This window comes from Podarcis filfolensis (genome assembly GCF_964270895.1).
Source record: "Podarcis filfolensis genome assembly, chromosome: 16".
Lineage (NCBI taxonomy): Eukaryota > Metazoa > Chordata > Lepidosauria > Squamata > Lacertidae > Podarcis > Podarcis filfolensis.
Genome location: NC_139620.1, coordinates 8,382,933 through 8,410,228, shown reverse-complemented (window position 1 = coordinate 8,410,228; position 27,296 = coordinate 8,382,933). Strand labels below are relative to the sequence as shown.

Genomic DNA, 27,296 nt, shown 5'->3' with positions numbered 1-27,296 from the left:
ACGTGGCGTCATTTTGAGCGTCTGCGCATGCGTGAGCGGCGAATACCGGAAGTAACGTGTTCCGTTACTTCTGGGTTGCCACGGAGCGCAACCCGAAAACCCTCAACCTGAAGCAACTTTAATCCAAGGTATGACTGTACAGTGGTACCTCGGGTTACATACGCTTCAGGTTACAGACTCCGCTAACCCATAAATAGTGCTTCAGGTTAAGAACTTTGCTTCAGGATGAGAACAGAAATCGTGCTCCGGCGGCACGGCAGCAGCAGGAGGCCCCATTAGCTAAAGTGGTGCTTCAGGTTAAGAACAGTTTCAGATTAAATATGGACCTCTGGAATGAATTAAGTACTTAACCTGAGGTACCACTGTACAGGATCTCAGGCAGGATCTAGCATACAGCAATGTCGCTCCCGCAACCTGGGGCAGGGTCCGTCAGCCTTTTATCTTTGTCTGGGTAACGGCCGGTCCTGATCCCCCGGTGACTCACCTCCCTGTTTTGCCCAAAGGCGAGCACTCCTCCTGCGAGTACTCAGGTCTCTCCTTCTCTCAGACCTTAGTCTCTGCAACTCGGGAGACGTCGGTGGGTGACTAGACCCAGAGGCCGCCTCAGCCTCCCCTGACCCAACCGGTAGTGGAGCAGCTGTAAGTGATGGCCCAGCTGGAGGCAACAAGGGAATCCCCACATCTGGAGCCAGGGCAGTCTCAGGCCCCTGACTCAGCCCAGCTGGTGCTTGTTGCAGGGGAACCTGTGCAGACTGGGACTCTTCAGGATCAGGCCCCAGACTTGGTTCAGATGATGCCTGAGGCAAAGGATCCGGTGAGACTCCTCTGGTTCCGAGCCCGAGTCCCAGGTCATCAAAAAGAGCACAGCAGCTGTAACTAGAAGCCATGAAGACAGTTTCCATGAATTTGTCCAATCCTCTTTGAAAGCTATCTGGGTTAGTGGCCATCACTGCCTCTTGTGGCAGTGAGTCCCACAGTTTAACAATTTTATCTCTTATCTGTATTGACTCTTCCAACAGTTTTTGACTCTTTAATGGTTTTATTGTACAGTTTTATGCTTTTATTGCAATAAACCGCTTGGGTGTATTTTTTATGATATACATTTTTAATTTTTTTTTACATTCTAGTGTTATGAGAAGAGAAGGAGAAAAACGTCTCTCTATCTACTTTCTCCATGCATGGTGTAATTTTGTTAATTTCTATCGTGCCATCGCTTACCTGCCCTTTCTCTAAACTATAAAGTCCCAAACATTGCAACTTTTCCTCACAGGGACACCTCTCCATCCCCATGATCAGGGGTCAGCAAACTTTTCCAGCAGGGGGCTGGTCCACTGTCCCTCAGACCTTGTGGGGGGCCGGACTAGATCTTGAAAAAAAAAGTAATGAACGAATTCCTATGCCCCACAAATAACCCAGAGATGCATTTTAAATAAAAGGACACATTCTACCCATGTAAAAACACACTTTCCCCCTGACTGTCTGTGGGCCGGATTGCCTGCCCATGCCCTGGATGGTTTTGCCCGGGCCTTAGTTTGCCTGCCCATGCCCTGGATGGTTTTGCCCGGGCCTTAGTTTGCCTGCCCATGCCCTGGATGGTTTTGCCCGGGCCTTAGTTTGCCTGCCCATGCCCTGGATGGTTTTGCCCGGGCCTTAGTTTGCCTGCCCATGCCCTGGATGGTTTTGCCCGGGCCTTAGTTTGCCTGCCCATGCCCTGGATGGTTTTGCCCGGGCCTTAGTTTGCCTGCCCATGCCCTGGATGGTTTTGCCCGGGCCTTAGTTTGCCTGCCCATGCCCTGGATGGTTTTGCCCGGGCCTTAGTTTGCCTGCCCATGCCCTGGATGGTTTTGCCCGGGCCTTAGTTTGCCTGCCCATGCCCTGGATGGTTTTGCCCGGGCCTTAGTTTGCCTGCCCATGCCCTGGATGGTTTTGCCCGGGCCTTAGTTTGCCTGCCCATGCCCTGGATGGTTTTGCCCGGGCCTTAGTTTGCCTGCCCATGCCCTGGATGGTTTTGCCCGGGCCTTAGTTTGCCTGCCCATGCCCTGGATGGTTTTGCCCGGGCCTTAGTTTGCCTGCCCATGCCCTGGATGGTTTTGCCCGGGCCTTAGTTTGCCTGCCCATGCCCTGGATGGTTTTGCCCGGGCCTTAGTTTGCCTGCCCATGCCCTGGATGGTTTTGCCCGGGCCTTAGTTTGCCTGCCCATGCCCTGGATGGTTTTGCTTGCCCTTTCCTGAACTTGTCCTCAACTCTACAATGTCCTTTTTTTGTGGTCCACTGAGGTGCCACTTCAGGTGTGGTAGTGCACAAACTGTCCCATGTGCTGTGTACCCATTTTCCCCTTCCTGTGTACACAACACACAGGAATGTACCGTATTTTCTGGCGTATAAGACGACTGGGCGTATAAGACGACCCCCAACTTTTCCAGTTAAAATATAGTGTTTGGGATATACTCGCCATATAAGACTACCCCCGCCTGCTGCCAACTAGAGGAAGCCAGTCTTTTCATCCCTGTACAAACACCGCAGCTCTCGCAGGAGGATCGGGGGGGGGGGGGGGAGGACAGGACTTCAAAGCCCTGCTTGCCTCATCCCTCCTCGGCGGCAGCCAGCCCCTTGGAGCGGCGCCCTGCGATGCAAGGCGGGAGGTGGCAAAGGTGTTTTTGGCACCCACCGGGCATCTCTTCAGACGGGACGGGAGGGGAAGTTGCGGGGGGGGGGGAGAGAAAGGAGGGTGGCTGGCAGTGTTTAGTTGTGGGTGAACATATCAGACGACACAGCGATTCTTCAAACAGCTCTTGTTTATTCAGAGGCCAGGACAGAACTGAACTGAAGGGTTCAGCCAGCCTGCTTATATACAGCTCCAGTACATCGTAACTGTAACAACTTTCTAAAACTATCCAATCACTGAACGTCACCTTCGATCCCTTATTTGCATAACTATCTACAGTATCCCCCTGCTGGCCCAGGGTGAGAAATTCAGTACATAACAGGCAGAGCGACGTCTGTCGGGTGGGAAATGAAAGTCAAGTCTCGAAACCCATCCCCCACCTCCCATTTCTGGTCCTCCTCGTGGGATGGGGGGCGGAGAGGAGGGGGCGGGGACTGGCCGGCTGCTGCCACTGCCCCACATGGCGCCGGGGCTGGCGGCGCCCCCGGCAGGTTCCCTGTGCACTCCGTGCCCCTCTTGTCACGTTTGTGGTTTGGGACGAGGCGGCGAGTCTGTGCACCAAGAAAAGCCGCATGCCCTTGACCCCCGCCGCAGACCACAGACAGCACTGGCCCCGAGCACCGGCTCCCAATGCCGCTTTGCTCGCCGTTCCTTGGAGCGAGGGAGACGGGTCCAGAGCTGCCAGACCCTCGGCGAGAAGCAGGCACAGGCTGGAGCCCCCCAACCTAAAGCCCGCCATGCGCCGCCAGGGGCAGAGCACGCGCCCCTCCACTGCTTCTGCTGTCGCTGCAGCAGCAGCAGCCTGAGGTGAGGCGAGCGAGCCCCGATCGGCCGTCCAGCAAAGCGGCGGGCCGTGCTCACTGGCTCCCTCTCCTCCTTCCCTCCACGTCACCACAACCATACCCGGCCCCCGACTTTTGAGAAGATTTTCCTGGGTTAAAAAGTCATCTTATACGCTGGAACATCCGGTACCCCCGCGGTGGTCAGCACCACATGCCAGGCGTATCTGCACGATCGGCGGGCAGTGCTGGCACCCCCGGGAAGATTGTCACACCGCTGATGGCACCCCCCCCCCCCGGGTGCACGTCATGTTTGCCACTCCGGGTGCTCAAGAGGTTTCCTCCGCCATTGCTAGGCCCCGCCCCCTCTTCTGAGGCCCCGCCCCCCTCTTCAGCCCCTCCTCGTGTGTTCTTGCCTGGCTGGAATTTGCCCTTGAAACCTGACCATGCCTCTTGCTTCCCTGGGTGGAGGATCGGAAAAGGGTGTAGCGAGTGTGTACCGAAAGCAGCCTACCGTACCAAGGTGAACTTTGAATTTTTGCTCCACCCTCTTTTGCCTCGGGCCTCGTCCACCACTGGTACGTGTCTCCTCCTGCCCCAGGTACAGAGCCTGAGAAGAGCTTGCTGGATCCGGCCAATGGCCCATCGAGTCCAACCAGCGGCCTGTAGGAAACCCTTAGGCAGGGCCTGAACAAAACTCTCCCCTCCTGCGGTTTTCAGAAACTGGTAGTCTGAAACTTTGCTGCCTCCAACTGTGGAGACAGAGTGTAATCATTGAGGAAACCCAGCCAGATGGGCAGGGTATAAATAATAAATTATTATTATTATTATTATTATTATTATTGTTGTTGTTGTTGTTGTTGTTGTTGTTGGTGGTGGTGGTGGTGGTAGTCACTGAGAGCCTCACCTTTCATGAATTTGTCCAGACTTTTCTTTCTTTCTTTCTTTCTTTCTTTCTTTCTTTCTTTCTTTCTTTCTTTCTTTCTTTCCCTTCCTTCCTGCCTTCTTTTTTTTAAAAAAATATTTATTATTAGGATTTATAAATGGACATACAAAGCTTAATATCAAATACCTTTTTTTGGGGGGAGTCAAAAACTAAAATATTCATCTAAATACAATAAGAACATAGAAAGAAAAGAGAGAAAGAAAAGCAGGAAAGACAGAGAGAGAAATACAGAAGGCGAAATAGGTAAGAGGTTTTTTAAAAGAGAGAAAAAAATAAAGTTCAGAAATTAAAGAACTTCCGACTCTTTGTCTGGCCGCTGTACATAAAAAACATAAAAAACATTCACTCGCAGTTTAGCATCCTATAAAAGTCACGTTCTATAAACAAACATCATCTCCCATCCTCAAATTCCAGTCCTCTTTTTCATTGGGTTGTTATTTTTCTTCCTTTTCAGATTTGAGGCAGAGCTCCTTCAGGCCTTATAAGAGCAACTCTTTCAGAATGTGTGCCCCAAGTTTGTTTTTTTCCTCTTCCCTCCCTGTCCCTTTCCCCTTGCGTGCCGTGCACCTTCTAGGTTGTAAGCCTGCGGGTAGTGACTGTCTTGCTTTGACTGCATGTAAGCTACCCTGGGAGCCTTTTTGGCTAGAGAGCAGGGTGCAAATGCTCTAAATATATAAGTAATTTGACACGACACAATGGATGCGACAGGGTTCTTTTTCGGTCTTCAAGAGGAACGACTGAGCAGGAGGGTTTCCCCTTTTCATTTCTGCTGGAGGCAACTTTGGATGGGAAATAAGCACACAGAAAAACCTTAAGCATAAATAAAGGCTATTTAATGTTATATTTCTGGGAGATGGAGCCCACGCGGAAGAAAGAGGAGGCCGCAGGGAACTGAAAACACACAGGAAGGAAGCAATATCTGAAATGGAGGCCTTGTCCGCAGAGGGCACAAATCTGAAAAGAAAAAAAACAACAGAAACCCAATGAAACGGAGAAGAACCCGATGTCCCTCCCCTCACCGCCTAGCTTCCCCCCCCCCAAATCTCCATTTTCATTCTCACAGTAATCCTGCAAGGAAGTTTATGCTGGGAGCTTGTGACTCAGTGACCTTTTAGGGCCAAGCAAGGATTTGAACCCAGGCCTCTCTCCGGGCTTCGTATGACACTCCAACCCACAACACCACACCATAGCTGTCAACTTACAGATTTGAAAATAAGGGACCAGCAGCCTCGAAAATAAGGGATCAGCAGCCTCAAAAATAAGGGATCAGCAGCCAAAATAAGAGATTTTCCAAGCACAGGTATGTTCAACTTCTGAGCCCCTCTGAGCCAAAGGCAGAAAGCCCAGCCAGCAGCCAAACGAAGCCTCAAGCGGGGGTTCCCACAGCGCAGCAACCCGGCAAAGGGATGCAGCAAGGAAAAGCACCGTCACCTCTCCGCTGGGAAGCGCTGAGCAAAGGCGAGTCCCCAGGCAACACGGCTGATTTGATCGGCACAAGTGCCTCATTGGGTGAACAACGCAGCCAAGCAACCCAGTTGGAGCCTCCTTCCTCCCTGGCCGGAAGAGGGAGGGAGAGGAGCTGCTTTCTTTGAAACCCAGGAAATTTAAGGGACATCATCAATAAGGGACAGCAGCGGGACATGGCGCTGGGATAAGGGAGTTTCCCGCCAAATAAGGGACAGTTGACAGCTATGCACCACACTGCCCTCCTTGCTCCCTGAGCACCCAAACTTTGGATAAATTACGCCATGGGCTTCCATAGTCCCTGGGGCAAGATCTGTAATGCTACGCCAACAACTCAAGCGTCATGGAAGGCCATAGGCTTCTCGCCTACATCCTAGGCCCATGTCCCAACCAATCAGGGATCCCATCCCTGACCATTGGCGCTGCTGGCTGGGCCTGATGAGAGCTGAGGGTCTGCAGAGCTGCTGGTTCCCCACACCAGCTCTAAGGTTGAAGGCGAGAGCCCCCAAAGCTGTCTGACTCAGCCACAGGAAAGAGTGGAGGCTGCTCCATTTAGAGAGAACGGGGGCACTGCCTCACCAATCTCAGCCCCCCTTCAGCCACCCCCACCTGCCTGCCTTCTTACTTGCATCCATGTGTGGGGCGGAACTGCCTCTCATTGGTCAAGGCTGTGCCTCTCGTTGGCTCTAGCGCCATCTGCTATTGAGCTCCCTGCCTTCCGCCCTACCAGCCCCAATGGGAGCCAGCCTACCACTGCATAGAAAGACCTCAGATCTTACCCTCTAAGGCCACCCACCAGGCAGAACTATCGGCTCTAGAACCAACGGCGGAAAAAGGTGTCCAGGATGGAAGCGGAGTCGCCTAGGTCCTCTCCAGGGCGTGAGCGGAAGGGCGACAGGTCTCCTGTGGAAGGAACCAGCCCGGTTAGCCAGAGGTGGTGTCATGGATAGGTTGGATGCCAAAGAGCGGGGGGAGGTATCAGCTGAGGAACCCCCAAGGGAAGAAGGCTTCAGAGCCAGGGGATGGGTGGTGGGAAGGCGATGGGTGGTCAGAGGGAGAAGACTGGGAGGAGGAAGTGTCCGAAGATGAAGAGGGAACAGGGTTTAGTGCACAGGAAGAGGCAGTGGCAGAGAGCAGTTCAGACTCAGAGGTAGAAGCGGAGGCTGGAGAAGACGGGGTGGCCAGGCTGCTGAAGAAGCCAGGGAGTCTCCCCCTCCTGCTGTGTGACCAGCTCCTCTTCCCTCTTGGTCTCCCAGAACCAGAAGAGGCATGAAGAGGGTGAAGCAAAGAGTGACAAGACGAAGGAGTCTCAGGTTGCTGGGGAAGGGCCCATGGGAGGAGCCTTAGAGAGCGGTGGAAGGCAGGGACCTTCCGTCTTCACAACTGCCTCAGTTGGGCAAGACCTGCTGGGAAGAGTTGCTGTGCTCGCTAGGCCTGGACTGCTTTGTTTCTTGGAATGAAGAGTTAACTTTTCTGACACATAAGGACTAGAAACTTAAAAAAAAGAAAAAACGAAGAAGCAAAAGTTGAGATTCTTAGGAAGCTTCTGTGTGCTTCTCAGGAACAGCAGAACACACACTATGCTGAATTTCTGTTTCTCGTGACTGTTTACCCTCAAAGGCCAGCATGAGATGAAAGTTCTCTCGAACCAGGCTCCCCCTCTTTGCACTCACCTGAGCCTCCTTGCCGGCCACCATCAAACCCTGGACGTGGCTCCCCTCCACTCTGGCGGGTGACAACTGTCTCCTCGTGACCCTGACTGTCACGCACCGTCCGCCTCTCTTCCACCGTCTGAAGCAAGAGGATGTAAGGGATGGGTGAAATTTGAGGAGGATTCCTGGGGTAGAAGTATAGACTCTGCTCATTAAGAAGGGGATCCAGTAGGATCCAGTGTGAGGAATGGCATGCCGAAATTCAGAGGAGACCTTTACATTCCCAGAGACCTCAGGAGTCAATTCCTCCTAAACTGTTTTGAAGATTAATAAATGGTCAAGAAATTACTGAGCCCATTGTGTAGTTTGCCATTTTTCAGTTTAAAGCCAGGAGGTCCTGAGAGATGTCAATCAGCAGCACCCCCTGCTGCCAGGTTAAAAAGTAAACTTCACAATGCAGCTCAACGCCCTCTTCAGTTCATCTGAATGCAGAACATATTGCCAAATTATCAGTACAGTATACTCTACATACCACTATATAATAAAATTGTCAGGCTGTCATCACGTTGCAGTTTGCATAGCCACCAACAGGTGGTCCCACAAAGTGACAGAACAGAACAATATTACATATTGATATGTTACCCTTCAACCACCACCCAAGGCCAATTAATGCAGACAAAATATTCAACGCAATGAAATAAACCTATCCATCACCATTGCTTCTCAACCTCTCCTTGGCAGAGGAGTGAAAATCCAATAGACACAAGTATCATCTAAGTACTCCTGAAAGTAGATCTTCAAAATGAATGGGCCTAAGTGAGTCACGTCCATGGATTTTGAATGGGACTATTCTGCATGAGGGTGGGATGTGGGTGGCGCTGTGGGTTAAACCACAGAGCCTAGGACTTGCCGATCAGAAGGTCAGCAGTTTGAATCCCTGTGGTGGGGTGAGCTCCCATTGCTCGGTCCCTGCTCCTGCCAACCTAGCAGTTCGAAAGCGCGTCAAAGTGCAAGTAGATAAATAGGTACTGCTCTGGCGGGAAGGTAAACGGCGTTTCCGTGCGCTGCTCTGGTTCGCCAGAAGCGGCTTAGTCATGCTGGCCACATGACCCGCAAGCTGTACGCCGGCTCCCTCGGCCAATAAAGCGAGATGAGCGCCGCAACCCCAGAGTCGGTCACGACTGGACCTAATGGTCAGGGGTCCCTTTACCTTTATTCTGCATAAGGCTAACCCAGTACACACACTCACTCATTCACACACACACTGAATTAAAGAAGCTTTGGCACATACCCCATCTGGTGCTACCACTTTTGTGATCGAGACGCTTTTGAAATACGACCGAGGTTGGGCTGGGGGAAGAATAGTCTCGAGCCCTTTGGACGTGACCTGTGAGTCCAGATCTGTAATAAAAATGTGACCGAGTATCAGCTGAGCCAGTTTTTACACTCACACACCCTTCTCCATTCTTCCCGCAAGACATCCAAGTTTCTACAACAATCCCCCCTTAAGAAAACAAATTCAGCATGTAAAAACACTTTTGCTTAGAGTGTGAATCATTTTTAACCGAGAGAGAGGCTTCTATGCTTTCCTCTGCAACAATAAAGACTAGCCACTTGAATGCACAAGAGTTGTCCTGGCAAAACAGATCCCTCTAAGTCCAGTATTTGGCTCCCCATAGAGGCCAAACAGACACCTCTGGGGAGATCACAAGCAACAGCCCTCTGCTGCCATATCTAGGGGTTGCCATGTGCCTGGAATATCCTGAATATTTGGCAGCAGCGTCCTGGTGAAAATCAGAGAAATGTCTGGGAAAATCCAGTCATATGGCAACTCACGTCGGCAGTGGCGTTTTTTGGCGATTTCCCATAAAAATAGCTCCAAAACGGTAGTTTTGTTTGCGATTTTGCCCAAAAAGGCTCAACAACCTTGGGCAAAACTAAAAAAAAAATCTCAATAATTTTGCCCCACTCCCCCGAAATGCTCAACAACTTTTCTGTCCGAATTTTCACTGTTTGAAATATGGCAACCCTAGCTATCCCCAGTCACCGAACAGATATACTGCTCCTGAACTTGGAGGTTTTATCTTCCCAAAACGAAAGGATAGATTCTTGCATCACACAGCAAATTACATACAGTCGCATACAGAATATATACAGACACCCAGCCATTTCCAAAACACTCATGAATAATCTGGGCGGTCTCAAAAGACCCAGACATGTGGCTCTTCGGATGTTTTGCCCCAAGCCAACCACTGTTCCCTCCCCGCCGTTTGCCCTCTGACCTCTGTCTTCCTTTGGGGTATCTTTCAGTTCTGGGAGAGGTGGATCAGTCTCTCGCAGCTGTAAAAAAACAACAACAGAGAACGCGGTCAGTAAGGCCTGTGAAAGTGTGTGAGCGATGGGAGAAGGAAAAAACACATGCAGAAGGAGAAGGCGGAGTGATATGGCAGAGCGATTGAAAGACTGGCTATCCAATTGACGTTCACCCATGACAGGGCCTTTTTAGTGATGGCTCCCCAGTTGCGGAATGCCCTCTCCATCATTATTAACTTCTGGGAGGAATTGTAAAAACACTACTCTTCACCCAGGTAATTGGTTGCCAAAGAAGACCGTTCCAAGCAACCTTGAGATCACTGCAAGAAGTATTGTTTTCAACTGTAATTGCTTTTAGAATGTTCTAAATTGTTATTAGGGAGGCAGGTGGTGCTGTGCGTTAAACCACAGAGCCAAGGGCTTGCCGATCGGAAGGTTGGCGGTTCGAATCCCCGCGACGGGGTGAGCTCCCATTGCTTGGTCCCTGCTTCTGCCAACCTAGCAGTTCGAAAGCATGTCAAAGTGCAAGTAGATAAATAGGTACCGCTCCGGCGGGAAGGTAAACGGCGTTTCCATGCGCTGCTCTGGTTTGCCAGAAGCGGCTTAGTCATGCTGGCCACATGACCCGGAAGCTGTACGCCGGCTCCCTCGGCCAGTAAAGCGAGATGAGCGTCGCAACCCCAGAGTCGGTCACGACTGGACCTAATGGACCCTTTACCTTTAAATTGTTATTGGTTTTAGAATGTTTTTGTTATAGCTGTATACAAAGGTAAAGTAAAGGTAAAGGATCCCTGGACGGTTAAGTCCAGTCAAAGACGACTAAGGGGTTGCGACGCTCATCTCACTTTCAGGCCGAGGGAGCCGGCGTTTGTCCACAGACAGCTTTCCGGGTCATGTGGGCAGCATGACTAAACCGCTACTGGCGCACGGAGGACCGTGATGAGTGCCAGGGTGCACGGAAATGCCATTTACCTTTCCACCGCAGCAGTACCTATTTATCTACTTGCACTGGCATGCTTTTGAACTGCTAGGTTGGCAGAGCTGGGACAGAGCAGCGGGAGCTCACTCCATTGCGGGGATTCGAACCGCCGACCTTCTGATCGGCAAGCCCAAGAGGCTCAATGCTTTAGACCACACTACCACCCACATCCAGAGTAGGAGGCATAGCTATACATATAGTTTGCTGCCTTGGACTCCTTGGAAAGGAAGGGCAGGATCTAAATTCCATCCATCCGTGGAAATAACTCCCTGCCTGCAGAAAAGTAGCCTATCAGGGGGGAAATGCTACAACAGCCCTATCTGTGACGTGCTCATTTCCTATGGGAAAGGTCTTTTTTCTTGGTTTTTTTAAGCATGCGTGAGATTGTGCAGAAACATCACCGTGCCCCTCAAAATTTAAGGGGCAGAGCTGTAGCTCAGTGGTTGAGCATCTGCTTCTTGCATGCAGAAGGTTCCAGGTTCAATCTGTGACACCTCCAGGCGGGGATGGGAGAGACTCCTTGTCTAAAACTCCTTGGCAGCCACTGCCAGCCAGTGTTGGCAGAACTGAACTAGACGGACCAGTAAACTGATTCAGAACGGGGCAGCTTCATGTGTTCCTACTGGCCATGTGACGTAGTGCCACCCCGAATTCTACCACCTTAGTCATCCAACTCATTCTGCATTATGGGCAGAACAGGTCAAACCAGGTAATTCCTTTGCAATGATCCCTGATGTCAGGGAACTGCCATCAGCTCAGAGGCGAGAGGTGGAAGGGCAGTTGTGCTACAGGGAGCCTCCGAAGATCTTGCAAAGCAGTTCTTCCTCTGGCGAAGAGGAAAGCCCCGCCTCCAGTGGGGAAGGGGCGCAGGGATCAGAAGATGCTGGGGAGAGCCTAAACACTGAGCCTGAGCAAAGCGGAGGGGTTTGCGCGCAGAGAGGGGAGGAGAAGGATGGGGGTCACATGACTGTTATGCTGGGGGAGGTATAAGGACCGGCCACTCCCAGATTCTGCTAGCGACTGAGCAGACATGGACTTGCGACGCTCTGAGCTGTAAATAGTTTACACTAATAATAAAGCCTGGAAAAGGCAGGTTGGAGTCTTGCTTGTTTGCTCTCGAGCAACCACACCACCACCTGACACCTGACTTTGGGGATTTGTTTAAAGAGCAGACTGTCCCCATCTCTCTGGCCACTGCCCCTGCCCAACCCCAAACATCAGGCCTCCTCTGCCAGAATTGCAACCATTTCACTTGGCTACCTCAGTGGGAGAGAAGAGAAGCAGGGCAGCTCCTACTGGTACCTGAGTTTGCTTTTTTCCTCTTCCCTCCCTGTCCCTTTCCCCTCGTGTGCTGTGTTTTTTTCTTAGGATGCAAGCCTGCGGGCAGGGATTCTTTGATTTAAATGATTATATTTAAATGATTAAATGACCTTTAAAGCCTTTCACGGCCTAGGACCCTCATACCTACGGGACTGCCTCTCCTGGTATACCCCACGGAGGACCTTAAGGTCCATAAATAGCAACACCCTAGTGGTCCCAGGCCCTAAGGAAGTTAGATTAGCCTCAACCAGAGCCAGGGCCTTTTCAACACTGGCCCCGGCCTGGTGGAACGCTCTGCCTCATGAGACCAGGGCCCTGCAGGATCTGATTTCTTTCCGCAGCGCCTGTAAGACGGAGTTGTTCTGCCTGGCCTTTGGCTTAGAATCAGTTTGATTCACTCCCCCTCTTTCTTTTTCCTTTCTCCTCCTGTGAAGAGGCTACATCCTAATGTTTTAATGTTGCATTTTAATCTTGTTTTTTAAATTGTATTTTAATCAACTTGTTTTTATTATTGTTTGTTAGCCGCCTTGAGCCCAGTATTGAGCGGGGTATAAATAAAATTTATTATTATTATTATTACATAAGCCAATCTGGGAGCCTTTCCTGTAGCAGAATGGGGTACCAAACACTCTAAACCAATAGGCAAAGATGAGGCATCGTATCAGCGATGGTCCCCAATTCAGAGCACCACACACCCCTTGGAACGGCTGCCAGGGCCTCCTCTCTGGAGCCGTGGGGCCTGAGTCGTCCTCTAGGGCTCTGCTGCTGGACCTCTGGCTATCCGGATGTTTCAGCATGAAATCCCGCAGAGTCTGCCTCTTCTCAGGTGATGGTGCCGGTGGCTCTGTGGGTATAGAAACAACAGTTGTTCATTTTGATTTTATTTATTCTGGGGCTAAGGCTGTAGCTCAGGGGCACAGCAACTGCGGAGAAACCGCCATCTGAAAATCTGGAGAGTTGCTCCCCTTTATTCAGGACCATGAGGACTAGAACCTTGCAGTCTTTTTAAGGGAAGAGAAGAAGGTTCCAGGTTCAATTCCCACTTGCCCATTTCCCTCCAAACCGGGCCATCCCTAGCAGGACGCAAATCCAGTTGAAGCCACCCAAGATCTCGCCTACCAAAGGGCCCAGAAGGCAAACTCCTCACTCCCATCTCTTGGAAGAGGTTGTTGAAATCCTGGAACAGCTCGTCAAATCCGAAGGTGTCGTGGAAACGCATCCCGCCTGGGCTGAATGTGAACCCGAACCCAAAGTCCCCGGGGTGCCTCGCCCCAAAGCCATCTTCATCATCATCATCATCGTCCCGTGTGATTCCCCCAAAGAAGGGGTCGCGGGGCCTGTAGCAACAATGGGGAGAAGGGGAGAGGTTTTTTGGGGGGGGTTGTTTAAAATGTTGATGTGCTTTACAAAACACATTTTGTAATGTTTTTCTTTTTTTCTTTTTGATAAATGTGAAAATCAATAAAAAAAAATTGGAAAAAAATAAATAAATGTTAACGTGCTTGCTCAGCCTTAGCTTATTTACTGTTAGGCGGTACTCAATTTCTGTTTAAATAAACAAAAATCAAAATAGTATGTAATGCACGATGCAACCCACAGCTCGTAACTACACAAAATGGCTAAAAACGGTTACATGGATGGACCCAGGTTTAAATCTCCACTTGGGGATAAAATGGGGGGGGGGCCTTGGGCCAGCCCATCTCCCACAGCGCAGCCTACCTCGCAGGGCTGTTGCAAGGGGGGGTCGGGGACCCTCCAGCTGCTTTTGGGGAAGGGCAGGATACCCACGGTGGCGCGGGTCACCCACAGGATACCCACAGGATAGAAGGGCAGGATACCCACAGAGACATGAGCGGCGCTGTGGGTTAAACCACAGAGCCTAGGACTTGCTGATCAGAAGGTCGGCGGTTCGAATCCCCGCGACGGGGTGAGCTCCCGTTGCTCGGTCCCAGCTCCTGCCCACCTAGCAGTTCGAAAGCACGAAGTGCAAGTAGATAAATAGGTACCGCTCCGGCGGGAAGGTAAACGGCGTTTCCGTGCGCTGCTCTTGTTTGCCAGAAGCGGCTTAGTCATGCTGGTGACATGACCTGGAAGCTGTACGCCAGCTCCCTCGGCTAGTAAAGCGAGATGAGCGCCACAACCCCAGAGTCGGCCACGACTCAACCTAATGGTCAGGGGTCCCTTTACCTTAACCCAGTTCAAGGATAGGAGGTGCCTGACGGAACTGGACTTTCAGTTGCTCGATGGTGTGAGCAAACTGTCCACCTCCATATATCAGCTGTCCTATCGATGGGGAACTTACATCGGGTACCACCACAGATGTTTCCAGGGAGATAACTCTTTGCTTGCTCTCCCCTTTACCTTAGGATACCCACGCTTCGTTAAAATGTCACCAAATAGGCGGATTGCTTGGAATGAGGCCTTAGTAAATAATGCGATCGCTTTGCCAGCTGCAAGGCAGGCAGAAACTCGGCCGGTGTAGCCCCAAGGTGTTGGGAGGGAAGCTGCCCCGGTGGGATTTCCGCCTGCCAAGCTTTGAAAAGCTCAGAGGAGGAGAGGGGGCAAAACATATGCGCATAAAATAAGAAGCGAGGAGGATCCTGATCTCCCAGAGTCTCACCTTCGCTCCCCGGGGAAGCCGAAGAAACCCCGAAATACGTCGTAGAGGCTCATTCCGCGGCCAGCCGTAAAGCAAAACCGCCACGCCTCCCTTCGCGCTTCCGCCACTCTGCTGTGAAACGCCCTCTTTCCTCCTCCCCCCGTCTGCCCTTATATGGCGGCCGTAAAGCAAGCCAGGCTGCACGACGCTACCTCTAAACGAGACTCCAGAGATAGAACTGACGTTCTCCTCTCCGGCGGCTCATAGACTTATTCGTGAGATAGACGGATGCAATGCGCAAGCTTCCGAGTTCAATCCCAACGTCCCCCAAGGGACCTTGTGAATCAATGGAGAATTTAGAGTTCCTTAAGAGCGATTGTTGACTGGCGCTGCGAGAGGGCACCAAGTATTATTATCATAGCTGTCAACGTTTTCCCTTTTTTAAGGGAAATTCCCTTATTCCGAATAGAATTCCTCGCAAGAAAAGGGAAAAGTTGACAGCTACGATTATTATGACATCGTACGTGGCTCCCTCCCCATTTTAACCTCACAGAGGTTGATGTAAAAGCCTCCCTTGCCTGCAAGAATGCTGGTAACTGGAGATCTCTCAATTTCCATGCAATCTTCAGTTTATTTCAGGTTTATTGATTGTAAGCAAGCTGGCTGGCAGGCCCTCTCCTTTTAACTATTGTACACCACCCAATTACTTAAAGACTTAAATGCAGGTTTAGTTTTGTACAATACAGTGGTACCTCGGGTTACATATGCTTCAGGTTACAGACTCCGCTTACCCAGAAATAGTACTTCGGGTTAAGACCTTTGCTTCAGGATGAGAACAGAAATCGTGCTCCGGCAGTGCGGCAGGCCCCATTAGCTAAAGTGGTGCTTCAGATTCAGAACAGTTTCAGGTTAAGTACAGACCTCCGGAACGAATTAAGTACTTAACCTGAGGTGCCACTGTAGTTAAGGGACACAAGGTTTTGCTACCATCCCTGGACAACAAATATTCAAGGCTGCCATAGAACAACTTTGGACCCAGATGCCTCCCGGAATTCCTCCTCCAGTCCAAAGATCTACAGGCTAATGGTTCTAGAGAAGGGATAAAAAAATTAATTCCTTCCAGTAGCACCATAGAGACCAACTAAGTTTGTTATTGGTATGAGCTTTCGTGTGCATGCACACAAAAGCTCACACCAATAACAAACTTAGTTGGTCTCTGTGGGTTAAACCACAGAGCCTAGAATAGAACTTGCCAATCAGAAGGTCAGCGGTTTGAATCCCCGTGACGGGGTGAGCTCCCGTTGCTCAGTCCCTGCTCCTGCCAACCTAGCAGTTCGAAAGCATGTCAAAGTGCAAGTGGATAAATAGGTACTGCTCCGGCGGGAAGGTAAACGGCATTTCCGTACGCTGTTCTGGTTCGCCAGAAGCGGCTTAGTCATGCTGGCCACATGACCCGGAAGCTGTACGCCGGCTCCCTCGGCCAGTAAAGCGAGATGAGCGCCACAACCCCAGAGTCAGTCACGACTGGACATAATGGTCAGGGGTCCCTTTACCTTTATGGTGCTACTAGAAGGAATTTTTTTAAAATTTTGTTTCAACTATGGCAGACCAATATGGCTACCTACCTGTAACTAGAGAAGGGACATTTGGGGAGTGGTGATGCATTGAAAGGGCTCTCCTGGGGTGGGGTATTGGGGAAACTGCTGGAATAATCCACCCCTCTTGGATAGCCACTTATCCTTGGTCTTTCTGGGGGGGTGAGAAAAGCAGGATCTGCAGATACTGCGCAACACTGCAACACCTCAAGAACCGCCTTTCCCCATAGCTGGAGGACCCTGTGCCCATCATCTGAGTCCCTTCTTTGTGTGCCTCTTCCATGAGAGGTTGGGAGGACATCAACAACCAACGGGGCCTTTTCTGCAGTGGCTCCCTGCTTGTGGGATGCTCTCCCCAGAGCAGCTCACCTGGCACCTTCATTACATAACTTTAGGCACCAAGGAAAAAAACATTCCTTCTCCCAGGCCTTAGGCTAACTAAGCAATTAATGGCTTGGGGTGTGTGTGCTGTTTAGTTACTGTTTCTTTGTGTTTTTATATTGCAAAACAACCTGTGATCCTCAGATGAAAGGCAACATTGGAATTTATTAAATAAACTACCACAAGCCACTCAAGTTCAAAGTTATCTGCTAAATTGATTATGTTTATGGATGTTCTGTATGGTTCCAACGAGTGAAGCACAGGTTAGTTCAAGTCCAAGAAAGCAGCTGCTCTCGATTTGACTGTCTTGCAGTCTGCAATTCTTCCATTCAATGTAAATCCGTCCCCAAGATTTTGGCCCCCATAAATCCCAACGCTCCATTGCACAAAATGATGGTACATACAAGCAATGCCAAACTAGTATGCAGCATTGATTCTGGAGTTCTTCAATCTCGAGTCTGCAGGTGTTGCTGAGCTCGAACTCCTATAATCCAGAGTGTGTTTAGCCAATGGCCAGGGATAATAGGAGGTGTAGTCCCAACGTAATGTTTGAAGGCCAATTATCTAATGGTGGTGGGCTTTTGAGGACTGAGTAAAACTGAGTTCTTTATGGTATTGCTTTGTTTTTAGTTACTGATGCACAAAAGTCACTTGAAGTAGCTGAACAGAACAAGGACTTGTGTATACAGTGGTACCTCGGGTTACATACGCTTCAGGTTACAGACTCTGCTAACCCAGAAATAGTACTTCGGGTTAAGACCTTTGCTTCAGGATGAGAACAGAAATCGTGCTCCGGCAGTGCGGCAGGCCCCATTAGCTAAAGTGGTGCTTCAGATTCAGAACAGTTTCAGGTTCAGAACGGACCTCCAGAACAAATTAAGTACTTAACCCGAGGTACCACTGTACATCCTTCTCTTGACTACATTTGTACCTTGCCTGACATCACAGGGGGCGCAAGAGGCACATGAATGGCCAGCCCTTGCAGAAATCCGTTATCAGAGCCCAAATATGTGAGGTGGGGAGAGGGAGGGAGAGAAGGCACCATGACCTGCCCAGGGTGTGTGTGTGTGTGAGGCTTTCTCTGGTAGGCAAGAGACAAGGAAGGTGGAAGGACAAAGGAGAGACACTGAGGAGGAGAGATATTATGACCCTATTGTGCATGGGTAGGTAAACTAAGGCCCAGGGGCTGGATCCGGCCCAGTCGCCTTCTCAATCCGGCCCGCGGATGGCCCGGGAATCGGCGTGTTTTTACATGAGTAGAATGTGTGCTTTTATTTAAAATGCATCTCTGGATTATTTGTGGGGCATAGGAATTCATTCATATTTTTTTCCAAAATCTAGTCCGGCCCCCCACCAAGGTCTGAGGGACAGTGGACCGGCCCCCTGCTGAAAAAGTTTGCTGACCCCTGCTATTGTGGGTTGGGTAGAGAAAATACACAAACACAGCAGTCTTGGGGAGATGGCTTCAGTGTGGGGAAGGAAACAGGCATGGAGGGGGGCTGGGGCTGCCTGGCAGGTACCCTCTAAGTGCACACACACGCACACACACACACACACACACAAACTATGGATGGAAAACGCAAGGCCCAGAGAACAGAGTGGGGTTTTCGTTTTTATATACAAGACACATTTATCCATTAAATTTAGAACACAGTACAAAAAAAACACTTCAACTAATTAATCTTACAATGCGGTTCATATCAATTACTGATCTTATTCCTAATAATAAAGGGGGGCATTGTAGGAGGAGGAGCGGGGAGAGAGAGAGAAAGAGAGAGAAAGAGAGAGAGAGAGAGGATTCCAGATGTTGACTCCTTTGGATCTGTCAGGCGGTACTTCTTTTTTTTTTCCCCCTTCCTTTTTCTGGGCGGGCGGGAAGAGTAAGAGTAAAGGAGTAGAAAAACAAAACAAAAGGCCCCTACGGCTGAACAGCTCGTAATCTGAATGAATGCAGAGAAAGAGAGAGAGAGAGAAAGGAAAGAAAAAAGATACAAATTCTATATTACATACAATGGGGAGGGGGGGGGAGAAGGTGGCTGGAGGGATGGGGCGGGGGGAGGATGCTGAGCCCAGAGCCATGTTGGCCGGGGTCCGCCGGGGCTGTTGCAGGGCTGTGCTGAGGGCAGGGGAGCTCTTCTTTCCTTCTGGGGTCCTTCCTTCTTGGGTAGATTGCTGTCGTCCTTCCGTTTGTCTCTTGGTTGAAGTGTGTGGAGCCGCCTCTGAGCCTCTCCTCAATTGGCGCCCCAGTTGTAGCTGTTGTAGGCAGACTTGTTCGCCTGCGACTTCTGCGGGATGGAGGTGCCCTGGCTGCGCTGCCCAGTGCCGCTCTGTGCAGGAAGAAAAGGGGGGGAAGAAGGGAGAGAGAGAGAGAGGGGGGAAAAGGAAGAAGGTGAGCGAGGCTCGACTAGCAGCTAGCTCAGCTCCCCAGGCCTTATCTGGACGCACGAAACAGGCTCCAGCAACCCATGAGCATGTGAAATGAGTAAATCAGCTCAAGAAAAGAGGTTGCTTCTCTTGCCAGCAACAGGAATGCTCTGTCTGCCTCTAGATCAGTGTTTCCCCAACTTGGGTTTTCAGCTCTTTTCAGACTACAATTCCCATCATCCCTGACCGCTGGCCTTGCTATCTAGGGACGATGGGATTTGTAGTCCAAAAAAACCAGCTGCAGACCCACCTTTGGAAAACACTGACCTAAACGCTGGACTGCAGCTCCCACCAGCCAGCAAAGGCAAATAAGTCAGGGATGATGGGAGTTGTAGTCCAGCAACATCTGGAGGACCCCACAAGTTTCTCGCAGCCCGGCTCCGGAGCAAGGCCAGGCAGGGCTTGGGTTTTTTTTTTTGATAGGGCTTTTGTTAGTTCACCAGCCAGAGCCAAGCGCAGCACAGGGTGGGTGTGGAGGAATGCACAAAATTACAAGTTTTGGGTGGGGGTTGAAGCCAAGCATACTCCAGGAGACATAAATGGGGATGACCTGTGTACACAAGTATAAATTGGCACCTGAGGACTGCCAATTCGGGGTTTGGAAAGACCCTTCTGCTGCCACTGCTGCCAGACAAGGGGAAGTCAGAAGCCTTTGCCAATTCCATGGCAAGTGGCAACTTATCAGTAGATCCTCCCTCCCTCTACTCTAGAGGGAAGAGCCTGGACTCTGCCACCAATGGCCGAGGACCATAGCAAACTGCCACAAACGCTTCTTTTGATGTCCCAAATCCTACTGTGCCATTGGGTAGACTGGGAAAGCAAGGTACTCCAATTCTAGTTGCAAAATCTGACGTGGAGAGTTTTACGACCTGGCGGGGCAAGACACTAGCAGCTGCTATTAGTTATCAAAGCATAGCCAATAGTCTGGACAGCTCTGCCTGCTGAGCATAACGGCACCTGCAGCTTATCTCTGTGCTTGGCCATTCAGATCTGAGGTGGGAGACCTAAGCTGGACAGCTTTTACCGTATTTTTCGCTCTATAAGACGCATCAGACCACAAGACGCACCTAGTTTTTGGAGGAGGAAAACAAGAAAAAAAAATATTCTGAATCCCAGAAGCCCGAACAGCAAGAGGGATCGCTGCACAGTGAAAGCAGCAATCCCTCTTGCTGTTCTGGCTTCTGGGATAGCTGTGCAGCCTGCATTCGCTCCATAAGACGCACACACACATTTCCCCTTACTTTTCAGGAGGGAAAAAGTGAGTCTTATAGAGCAAAAAATACGGTAATTTTATTTTATTCATTGAGCCGACTTGGATCGCCCGGTATTCTGTGGCGGGGAATCCACACTGCACACAACACAATTTGGTAGAGGGAGCAAGTGCTTCTTAACACAGCGCACGGTTAAAGCTCATCACCAGGGATAGCCAACGTGGTGCCCTTTAAATGCTGAAGGACTGCAATTCCCACCAGCATCCCAGAACAACGTTCAGGGATGATGGGAGCTGCCAATCAGCATCATCCGGAGGGAACTTAGTTGTCCAGCCTCGTTCCTGGCGGAAAGAGCTGTTTGATGGTGGAACAGCTTGGATCTTTTGTTAGAGGTTTCTAAGCAGAGGTTGCTTGGCCATCTGCCTGGAATTCCTTTAACTGTGCTGTAGGGGGCTGGACTAGATGACCCTTGGAGTCCCTTCAAACTCTCCGATTCTGCTCATGACGTGCTGCCTCACTTCCAACACGTCCTGCCTTTGCTCCGTTCTCCTTAGAGAGCCTGTGCAAGGCTGGTTCACCATCGACCAGCCCCAGGACAGAGGGAGGAGCAGGGAAAGAAGATTTCTGTGGGTCCGTCGCCCTGTGCGTGTTGTGTGTGTATGGTTGTGTTTTTATGCCCACGTCTGTCTGGGGCAGAGCTGGGGGAACTGGCAGTCTTTTCCAGGTTCTGCTGGACTCCCAGGAGCCTCCGGTCAACAGGCAGGAAGGAACGATGGGAGGCTGGAGTCCGGCACACACATGGGAGGAATGCAAGCTTCCCTCCAGCTCCCTAGCCTACGCAAAGACTGACCACAGCCACCAGGGCGCAGCAGGATGGGCGCAAGCGATCACCCCCTTCCAAGAGGTTCGTTACCTGGTCTTCCTGCTGGCGTTGGAAGTACAAAATCGACTGTTTTGGGAAGGTGGAGGCAGGCCCAGGATATGGAAAATACAAGGAGACGTTATGACAGCCCCCCTGGACCCAAGTGTGCGAGGACGAGTCTGGGATGTGGCAGGAGGGGAGAAGTGGAGTGGGTAACGAACCAGCAGCTGGGGCGATCAAGACACCTGTTAGAAAAGTATCCCAGGGCCTTCCCTACTGCGTGTGCATGAGGTGTGTTGTTTTAAGTCTCTGTGCAATGAGGGGGATGGAGATGGAGGAGGAGGAGAAGGAGGAGGAGAGACCTGGAGACAGGTGGTGGTTGCCCAAAGGAGGGAAGGTGTATTGGGACCCGCCCTTACCTGCCCGTCCTGCTGCAGGTGGTGGTGCAAGATCTGGGAGTGCGGCTGCTGATGAGGCGTCAGGATGTGCATGAACGGGGCCGGCGGATATGCTGCGGCGGTGGCAGGGTTGATGGGGCCGCCACTGCCCAGCGCCGATGGCAGGTTGAAGGAGGCCGTGGGGGTTCCGGTGTGGAATCCCTGCTTCTCAAAGGACTGCTGCTGGGTACACACACACACAGAGGGGCCTTTAGGGACAGGAATTCTACCCCAAGCGTCTCCTATGTCCATAGCTGTCAACTTACAGATTTAAAAATAAGGGACCAGCAGCCTCGAAAATAAAGGATCAACAGCCAAAATAAGGGATTTTGCTGTTGTGAAGAGTTACATACATTGGTAGGATTGCCAGATGCTGTCAATCTGGCATGAGGCGGTTGCTGCGGCGCCGCCGCAGCCACTGAAGCGCCGCCCTTCTGTGTCCCTCCCCATCCCCTACTCTTCCTCCTCCCTCAGGCCGCCTCCTCAGCTGCCACCACCGCTGCCGCCTCTGGGCTCGCGGGCGGCATGGGCGAGTCTCTCTCCCTCCCCCCTCTCTCTTGGGCGGGGAAGGGCCAATGGAACTCCTCGCGCCAGGACGACAGCGCGCACTCTCTCTCACAGCGGACGACCCTGAGCCACTGCTTCCCTCCCGAGCCGGGTGAGCATGAAACCCGGGAAATTTAAGGGACATCATCAATAAGGGACAGCAGAGGGACACAGCGCTGGGATAAGGGAGTTTCCCGCCAAATAAGGGACGGTTGACAGCTATGCCTATGTCGCTGGCAGGGAACCAGCGTCACCACCCCACACCCAGTTCCTGATGTTGCTAGGCTCCCATCAGTCCCTGCAACAGCCAGAGTGGCTCAACCGTCAGGGATTATGAGAGTCAGGAGTGCAGCAATATCTGCAATGCGCTCCACATGGGGCTGCTCTTGAAAGTGACTCAGAAACGGCCCGAAATGCAGCTGTCAGATTGCCCACTGGGGCTCCATTTAGATCACACACAAGCCCTCTTTGAAAACAGGTTGCCAGTTCATTTCTGGGCCCAATTCTAGGTGCTCACGTTAAGCGTTTAAAGCCCTAAACCACTCAGGCCCCAAATATATGAAATATATGAAAGACCAGATCCTGCCCTACAGACCCTCTAGATGGGACCTGCTCGGTAGTTTTGCCTCCCTCAGTAGGCTCGGGGAGAGGCTGGCCAAGGAGTGGGCCTTCTCTGTGGCAGCCCCAAAATTGTGGAACTCCTTCTGCACAGAGAAGCGCATGGCACCTTCATTATACAGCTTCCGGTGAATGCTGAAGATGCATCTCTTTACCCATGGGCCTAGGACTCCGAAGATATATTCAGGCAACCCCTGATTTGTGTGGGGTTTGCGTTCTGGGTCACTGCGTGTTTGCGTGCAATTGAAACACCTCATTCTGCTCTTTTAGTGATGCCTTTTATGATGTTTCTGAGTCACTTCCGGGTTCGGTGCTATGCGCATGTGCACAATCATGCACAAAATAATACAATCACAAAAAACAGGGGAGGGGGTCCTGAAAAATACAGGCAACTCGTTTTAGGCGCGACCCCCTCCCGTTTTTTGCGATTGTATTATTTTTGTTTCTCAGCAGGGGAAGGGGAGATTTTGGTGTGGAAACCGGGGCAGTTCCTTTGCTCCTACACTCCAACTGGATTACTGCAAGGCAGCCAAGCACCCAAACCTCACACAGCACACTCAGGAGCCACCTCCCACATTGCAGCACCAACCTGCGTTTTGGAGTAAACGGAACCAGAGATGTCTGGCACTCCTGTGTTACTGGATGTTACTGACACACCTGGAAAAGGGGGGGGGGGACAAAGCGGCGTTAGCAGTTAGCTTGGTCGGTTGCATGCAAAGCCCAAACTCCTCCCCTCCTGGCTCCCCTAGCTCCTTCCCAGAGCGATTTGAGGGCGGGAACAGCCTCCTAGCCATATCATGATGTTGCAAAGGCTGACTTTGGTGTACATGTGCACACATCAGCTTGGATGCAGTGGCGAGATGTCTCCTAGCAAGAGGGAGGCACTGTGGGAGAGTGGCTCCCATGTCCAAGAAACTGGTCAGATGTCTTCTCTGGAAGGAGCAGGCTCACAATATGGCAGTGCTGCTCTGTCACTGGAATGCCCAGGTAGTCTCGGTGGCCAGATGCTCATTTTACCATACTGATGCAGACTAAGTTCCTTGGAGCATTAAAGGTAAAGGGACCCCTGACCATTAGATCCAGTCGCAGATGATTCTGGGGTTGCAGCGCTCATCTCGCTTTATTGGCCAAGGGAGCCGGCGTACAGCTTCCGGGTCATGTGGCCAGCATGACTAAGCCGCTTCTGGCGAACCAGAGCAGTGCAAGGAAACACCATTTACCTTCCCGCCGGAGCGGTACCTATTTATCTACTTGCACTTTGAAGTGCTTTCGAACTGCTAGGTGGGCAGGAGCTGGGGCCAAACAACAGGAGCTCACCCCGTTGTGGGGATTCGAACCGCCGACCTTCTAATCAGCAAGTCCTAGGCTCTGTGGATTAACCCACAGCGCCAACTCAGAGCGTTAGGCCCTACCTAACGCCGTGTCTGTGTCTGCCTTCCAGATTAAGCAGTGCAGGGTCTGTATCTGGGAGCAAGACCAGGGTGGGTGTTCCCAGCTACCCCAACCGCAGCCTTTGGAAGCCTTGCAAGTTGCTGCAGGAGAGGGACTGTGAGCAACACAATGGAAAGGGTGTTTCTGGGACCAAGGCGAGACTTCGAAGCTCCCTTGTTACTTTTGCTGTTGCCAGGAGGTCTAATGTTTCAGTTATAGTAATGAAGTGCTGGGGTTTTTTTTTTTTGTATGCTGCTATATTTGCCGCTAGGATGCCGTTATGAAATGGCTCTTGCAGTGGTTGATTTTGAGACATGCTCCTGTTTTCTTTGCTGTTCTTTTGGTGGGAAAAAGGCATGCAAATGAAACTACAAATGAACGAATCTGATGGAATCTGTGGAGAAATGTGGGGCCATCAAGAGGACCAACCCAATGGAGCTATTTTTGAGGAGTCAAAGCAGGCATAGGCAAACTCCATCCATTCTGATGTTTAGAACTACACTTCCCATCATCCCTAGCTAACAGGACCAGTGGTCAGGGATGATGGGAATTGTAGTCCCAAATGACTGGAGTCTGCCTATGCCCAAGTCAATGGATGGCTGTAGGAATTTATAACAGACCCTAATATTATGAGCATGCAAAGCTGCCTTGTCTCAAGTCAGACCACGGGGTCCATCCAGCCCCACATGATTTTGGTCCTCCAGAAGGCAACTCTCAGGAGCAAAAAAGGCTAGTGCTATCCTAGGCTGCATCAACAGACGTCTAGTGTCCTGGATCAGGAGAAGTAATAGCCCCACTCTATTCTGCCTTGATCAGGCCACACCTGGAGTCCAGCTCTGGGCAGCAGAATTTAATAAAGATGTTGGCAAGCTGCAACGTGCGCAGAGGAGGGTGACCAAGATGATCAAGGGTCTGGAAACCAAGCCTTGTGAGGAATGGTTGAAGGAGCTGGGTATGTTTAGCCTGGAAAAGAGAAGCTATGATAGCCATCTTCAAATATCTAAAGGGCTGTCCCATGAAAGATGGAGCAAGCTTGTTTTCTCCAGCTCTGGAGGGTAGGACTCGAACCAATGGCTTCAAGTTACAAAGAAAGGAGATTCCGGATAAACAGCAGGAAGAACTTTCTGACAGTGAGAGCTGTTCGACAGTGGAATGGTCTTCCTCAGAAGGAGGTGGGTTCTCCTTCCTTGGAGGTTTTTAAGCAGAGGTTGGATGGCCACCTGTCATGGTCACTTTAGTTGAGATTCCCGCATTGCAGATGACCCTTGGGGTCCCTTCCAGCTCTACAACCCTATGATCCCTACCCATCGGCCATCCGAGCTGGGGACGCTTGGAGCTGGTGTCCTGCAACATCTGGAAGTAACCATGTTGGCTTTTGCCTCGATTCTTAAAAATGAACCACTCTGTTATATTTATAAAAATATCTATACAGCGGTACCTCGGGTTACAGACACTTCAGGTTACAGACTCCGCTAACCCAGAAATAGTACCTCGGGTTAAGAACTTTGCTTCAGGATAAGAACAGAAATCGCGCGGCGGCGGCAGCGGGAGGCCCGATTAGCTAAAGTGGTGCTTCAGGTTAAGAACAGTTTCAGGTTAAGAACGGACCTTCAGAACGAATTAAGTTCTTAACCTGAGGTACCACTGTATACCGCTTACAACAACTGTACCCAAAAACCATATATGAAAGTTAAAAGTCAGAAATCACGGTAACTCTTGCTGAAAGACGCTGGCCTGCATACCAAGCCTGGCAGAACCCATGTTTTCAGCAGGCATTTAAAAGGTTGCAATGGAAGGGCCTGCTTGCAGAATTTCTAGCGGCAGGGCGTTCTGCAGGACTGGGCTGAAGGCACCAAAGGTTTGGCGCCTTGCCATCGCCCAGTGAGCCTTGCCAAGGCAGGGAGCTGTGGCAAATGATGCCCCTTGCAGACGATCTCACGCTCTCCCTTCAACTCTTGTGGCCGCCCCACCTACTCACCGGTGCTGTATCCATGGGAGCCGTAGCCGCTGGGCTGCTGGAAGGGGGTGGCCGAGGCGTTCATGCTGACGTTGACGCTGTGCTGCTTGGAGGAAGTGGGAGCCACCTGGGGAAAGCAAAGGGCTGGGGAGTGAGCAGGGTGGGAGGAAGCGGCCGGGTCTGGCTCCACCCCAGCCCCACAGCTCCACAGCAGGCCGGCACTCACGGGGAACACAGCTGGCCCGTACTGGAAGGTGCTGGGCAGCCCCGGGACTCCGGTGTAGTAGGGCAGGCTGGTGTAGCTGTAGCCGGGAGGCAGGGCCGGGTTCAGGAACGTCTGCTGGGTGGTGTGGTGGGTCTGGGTCTGGTTCTGCTGAGGCTGGGCCAGGGTGGTGGCCGGCGCGGGGGAAGAGGCGTCACCGCGGCCAAACTTCGTAAGGTCACCTGGGGGGGGAGGGAGGGCAGAGTGAGAATAATAATAATAATTTATTATTTATACCCCGCCCATCTGGCTGGGCTTCCCCAGCCACTCTGGGCAGCTTCCAAAAAAATATTAAAATACGGTAATGCATCAAACATTAAAAGCTTCCCTAAACAGGGCTGCCTTCAGATGTCTTCTAAAAGTCTGGTTGCTGTTTATTTCCTTGACATCTGGTGGGAGGGCGTTCCACAGGGAGGGCGCCACTACCGAGAAGGCCCTCTGCCTGGTTCCCTGTAACTTGGCTTCTCGCAGCGAGGGAACCGCCAGAAGGCCCTCGGAGTTGGACCTCAGTGTCCGGGCAGAACGATGGGGGTGGAGATGTTCCTTCAGGTATACTGGGCCGAGGCCGTTTAGGGCTTAAAAGGTCAGCACCAACACTTTGAATTGTGCTCGGAAACGTACTGGGAGCCAGTGTACGTCTTTCAAGACAGGTGTTATATGGTCTCAGCGTAGGGTCCCAATGGCAAAAGTGTGCATCTAGTTTGCCACCACCCTTCTCCAGCAACGTAGGGAGATTACGACACATTACTGATAGGATACAGCTGCCTCTGCGTGTTGTCCACCACCTTGCTCCATTTTCTGCGCAAATGATGTTTGTAAATACTTAGAATAAATATCCTGTATTTTTCAGCGTAT

The 27,296-nt window shown here is 51.2% G+C and overlaps 2 protein-coding genes across 34 annotated transcripts in view; both read right to left on the bottom strand.

Annotated features, from left to right (window-relative positions):
* Positions 1–5,201: 5,201 nt before the first annotated feature.
* Positions 5,202–14,872, bottom strand: HAX1 (HCLS1 associated protein X-1). The gene is made up of 8 exons (XM_083591554.1): positions 14,739–14,872; positions 13,238–13,455; positions 12,814–12,962; positions 9,789–9,846; positions 8,798–8,907; positions 7,528–7,645; positions 6,634–6,757; positions 5,202–5,344 (listed from the first exon to the last, which is right to left on the bottom strand). Exons 1-7 carry the CDS (start codon positions 14,789–14,791, stop codon positions 6,669–6,671), a joined length of 795 nt encoding a protein of 264 aa, XP_083447680.1. The 5' UTR covers positions 14,792–14,872; the 3' UTR covers positions 5,202–5,344; positions 6,634–6,668.
* Positions 14,873–18,292: 3,420 nt separating this feature from the next.
* The window catches only part of UBAP2L (ubiquitin associated protein 2 like), a 46,407-nt gene continuing 37,403 nt past the window's right edge, over positions 18,293–27,296 (bottom strand). For 11 of the 33 annotated variants that reach the window (XM_083591021.1, XM_083591005.1, XM_083591006.1 and 8 more), the window contains 5 exons: positions 26,406–26,623; positions 26,201–26,306; positions 23,381–23,448; positions 21,610–21,807; positions 18,293–19,020 (listed from right to left, as the gene is read on the bottom strand). In XM_083591021.1, the coding sequence (XP_083447147.1) occupies positions 18,925–19,020; positions 21,610–21,807; positions 23,381–23,448; positions 26,201–26,306; positions 26,406–26,623 (686 nt within the window). In that variant the 3' untranslated portion in view covers positions 18,293–18,924. Of the gene's footprint in view, positions 19,021–21,241; positions 21,278–21,609; positions 21,811–23,380; positions 23,449–26,200; positions 26,307–26,405; positions 26,624–27,296 lie in introns of all 33 variants that reach the window. The other 22 variants (XM_083591002.1, XM_083591001.1, XM_083591020.1 and 19 more) reach the window with 3 other exon arrangements.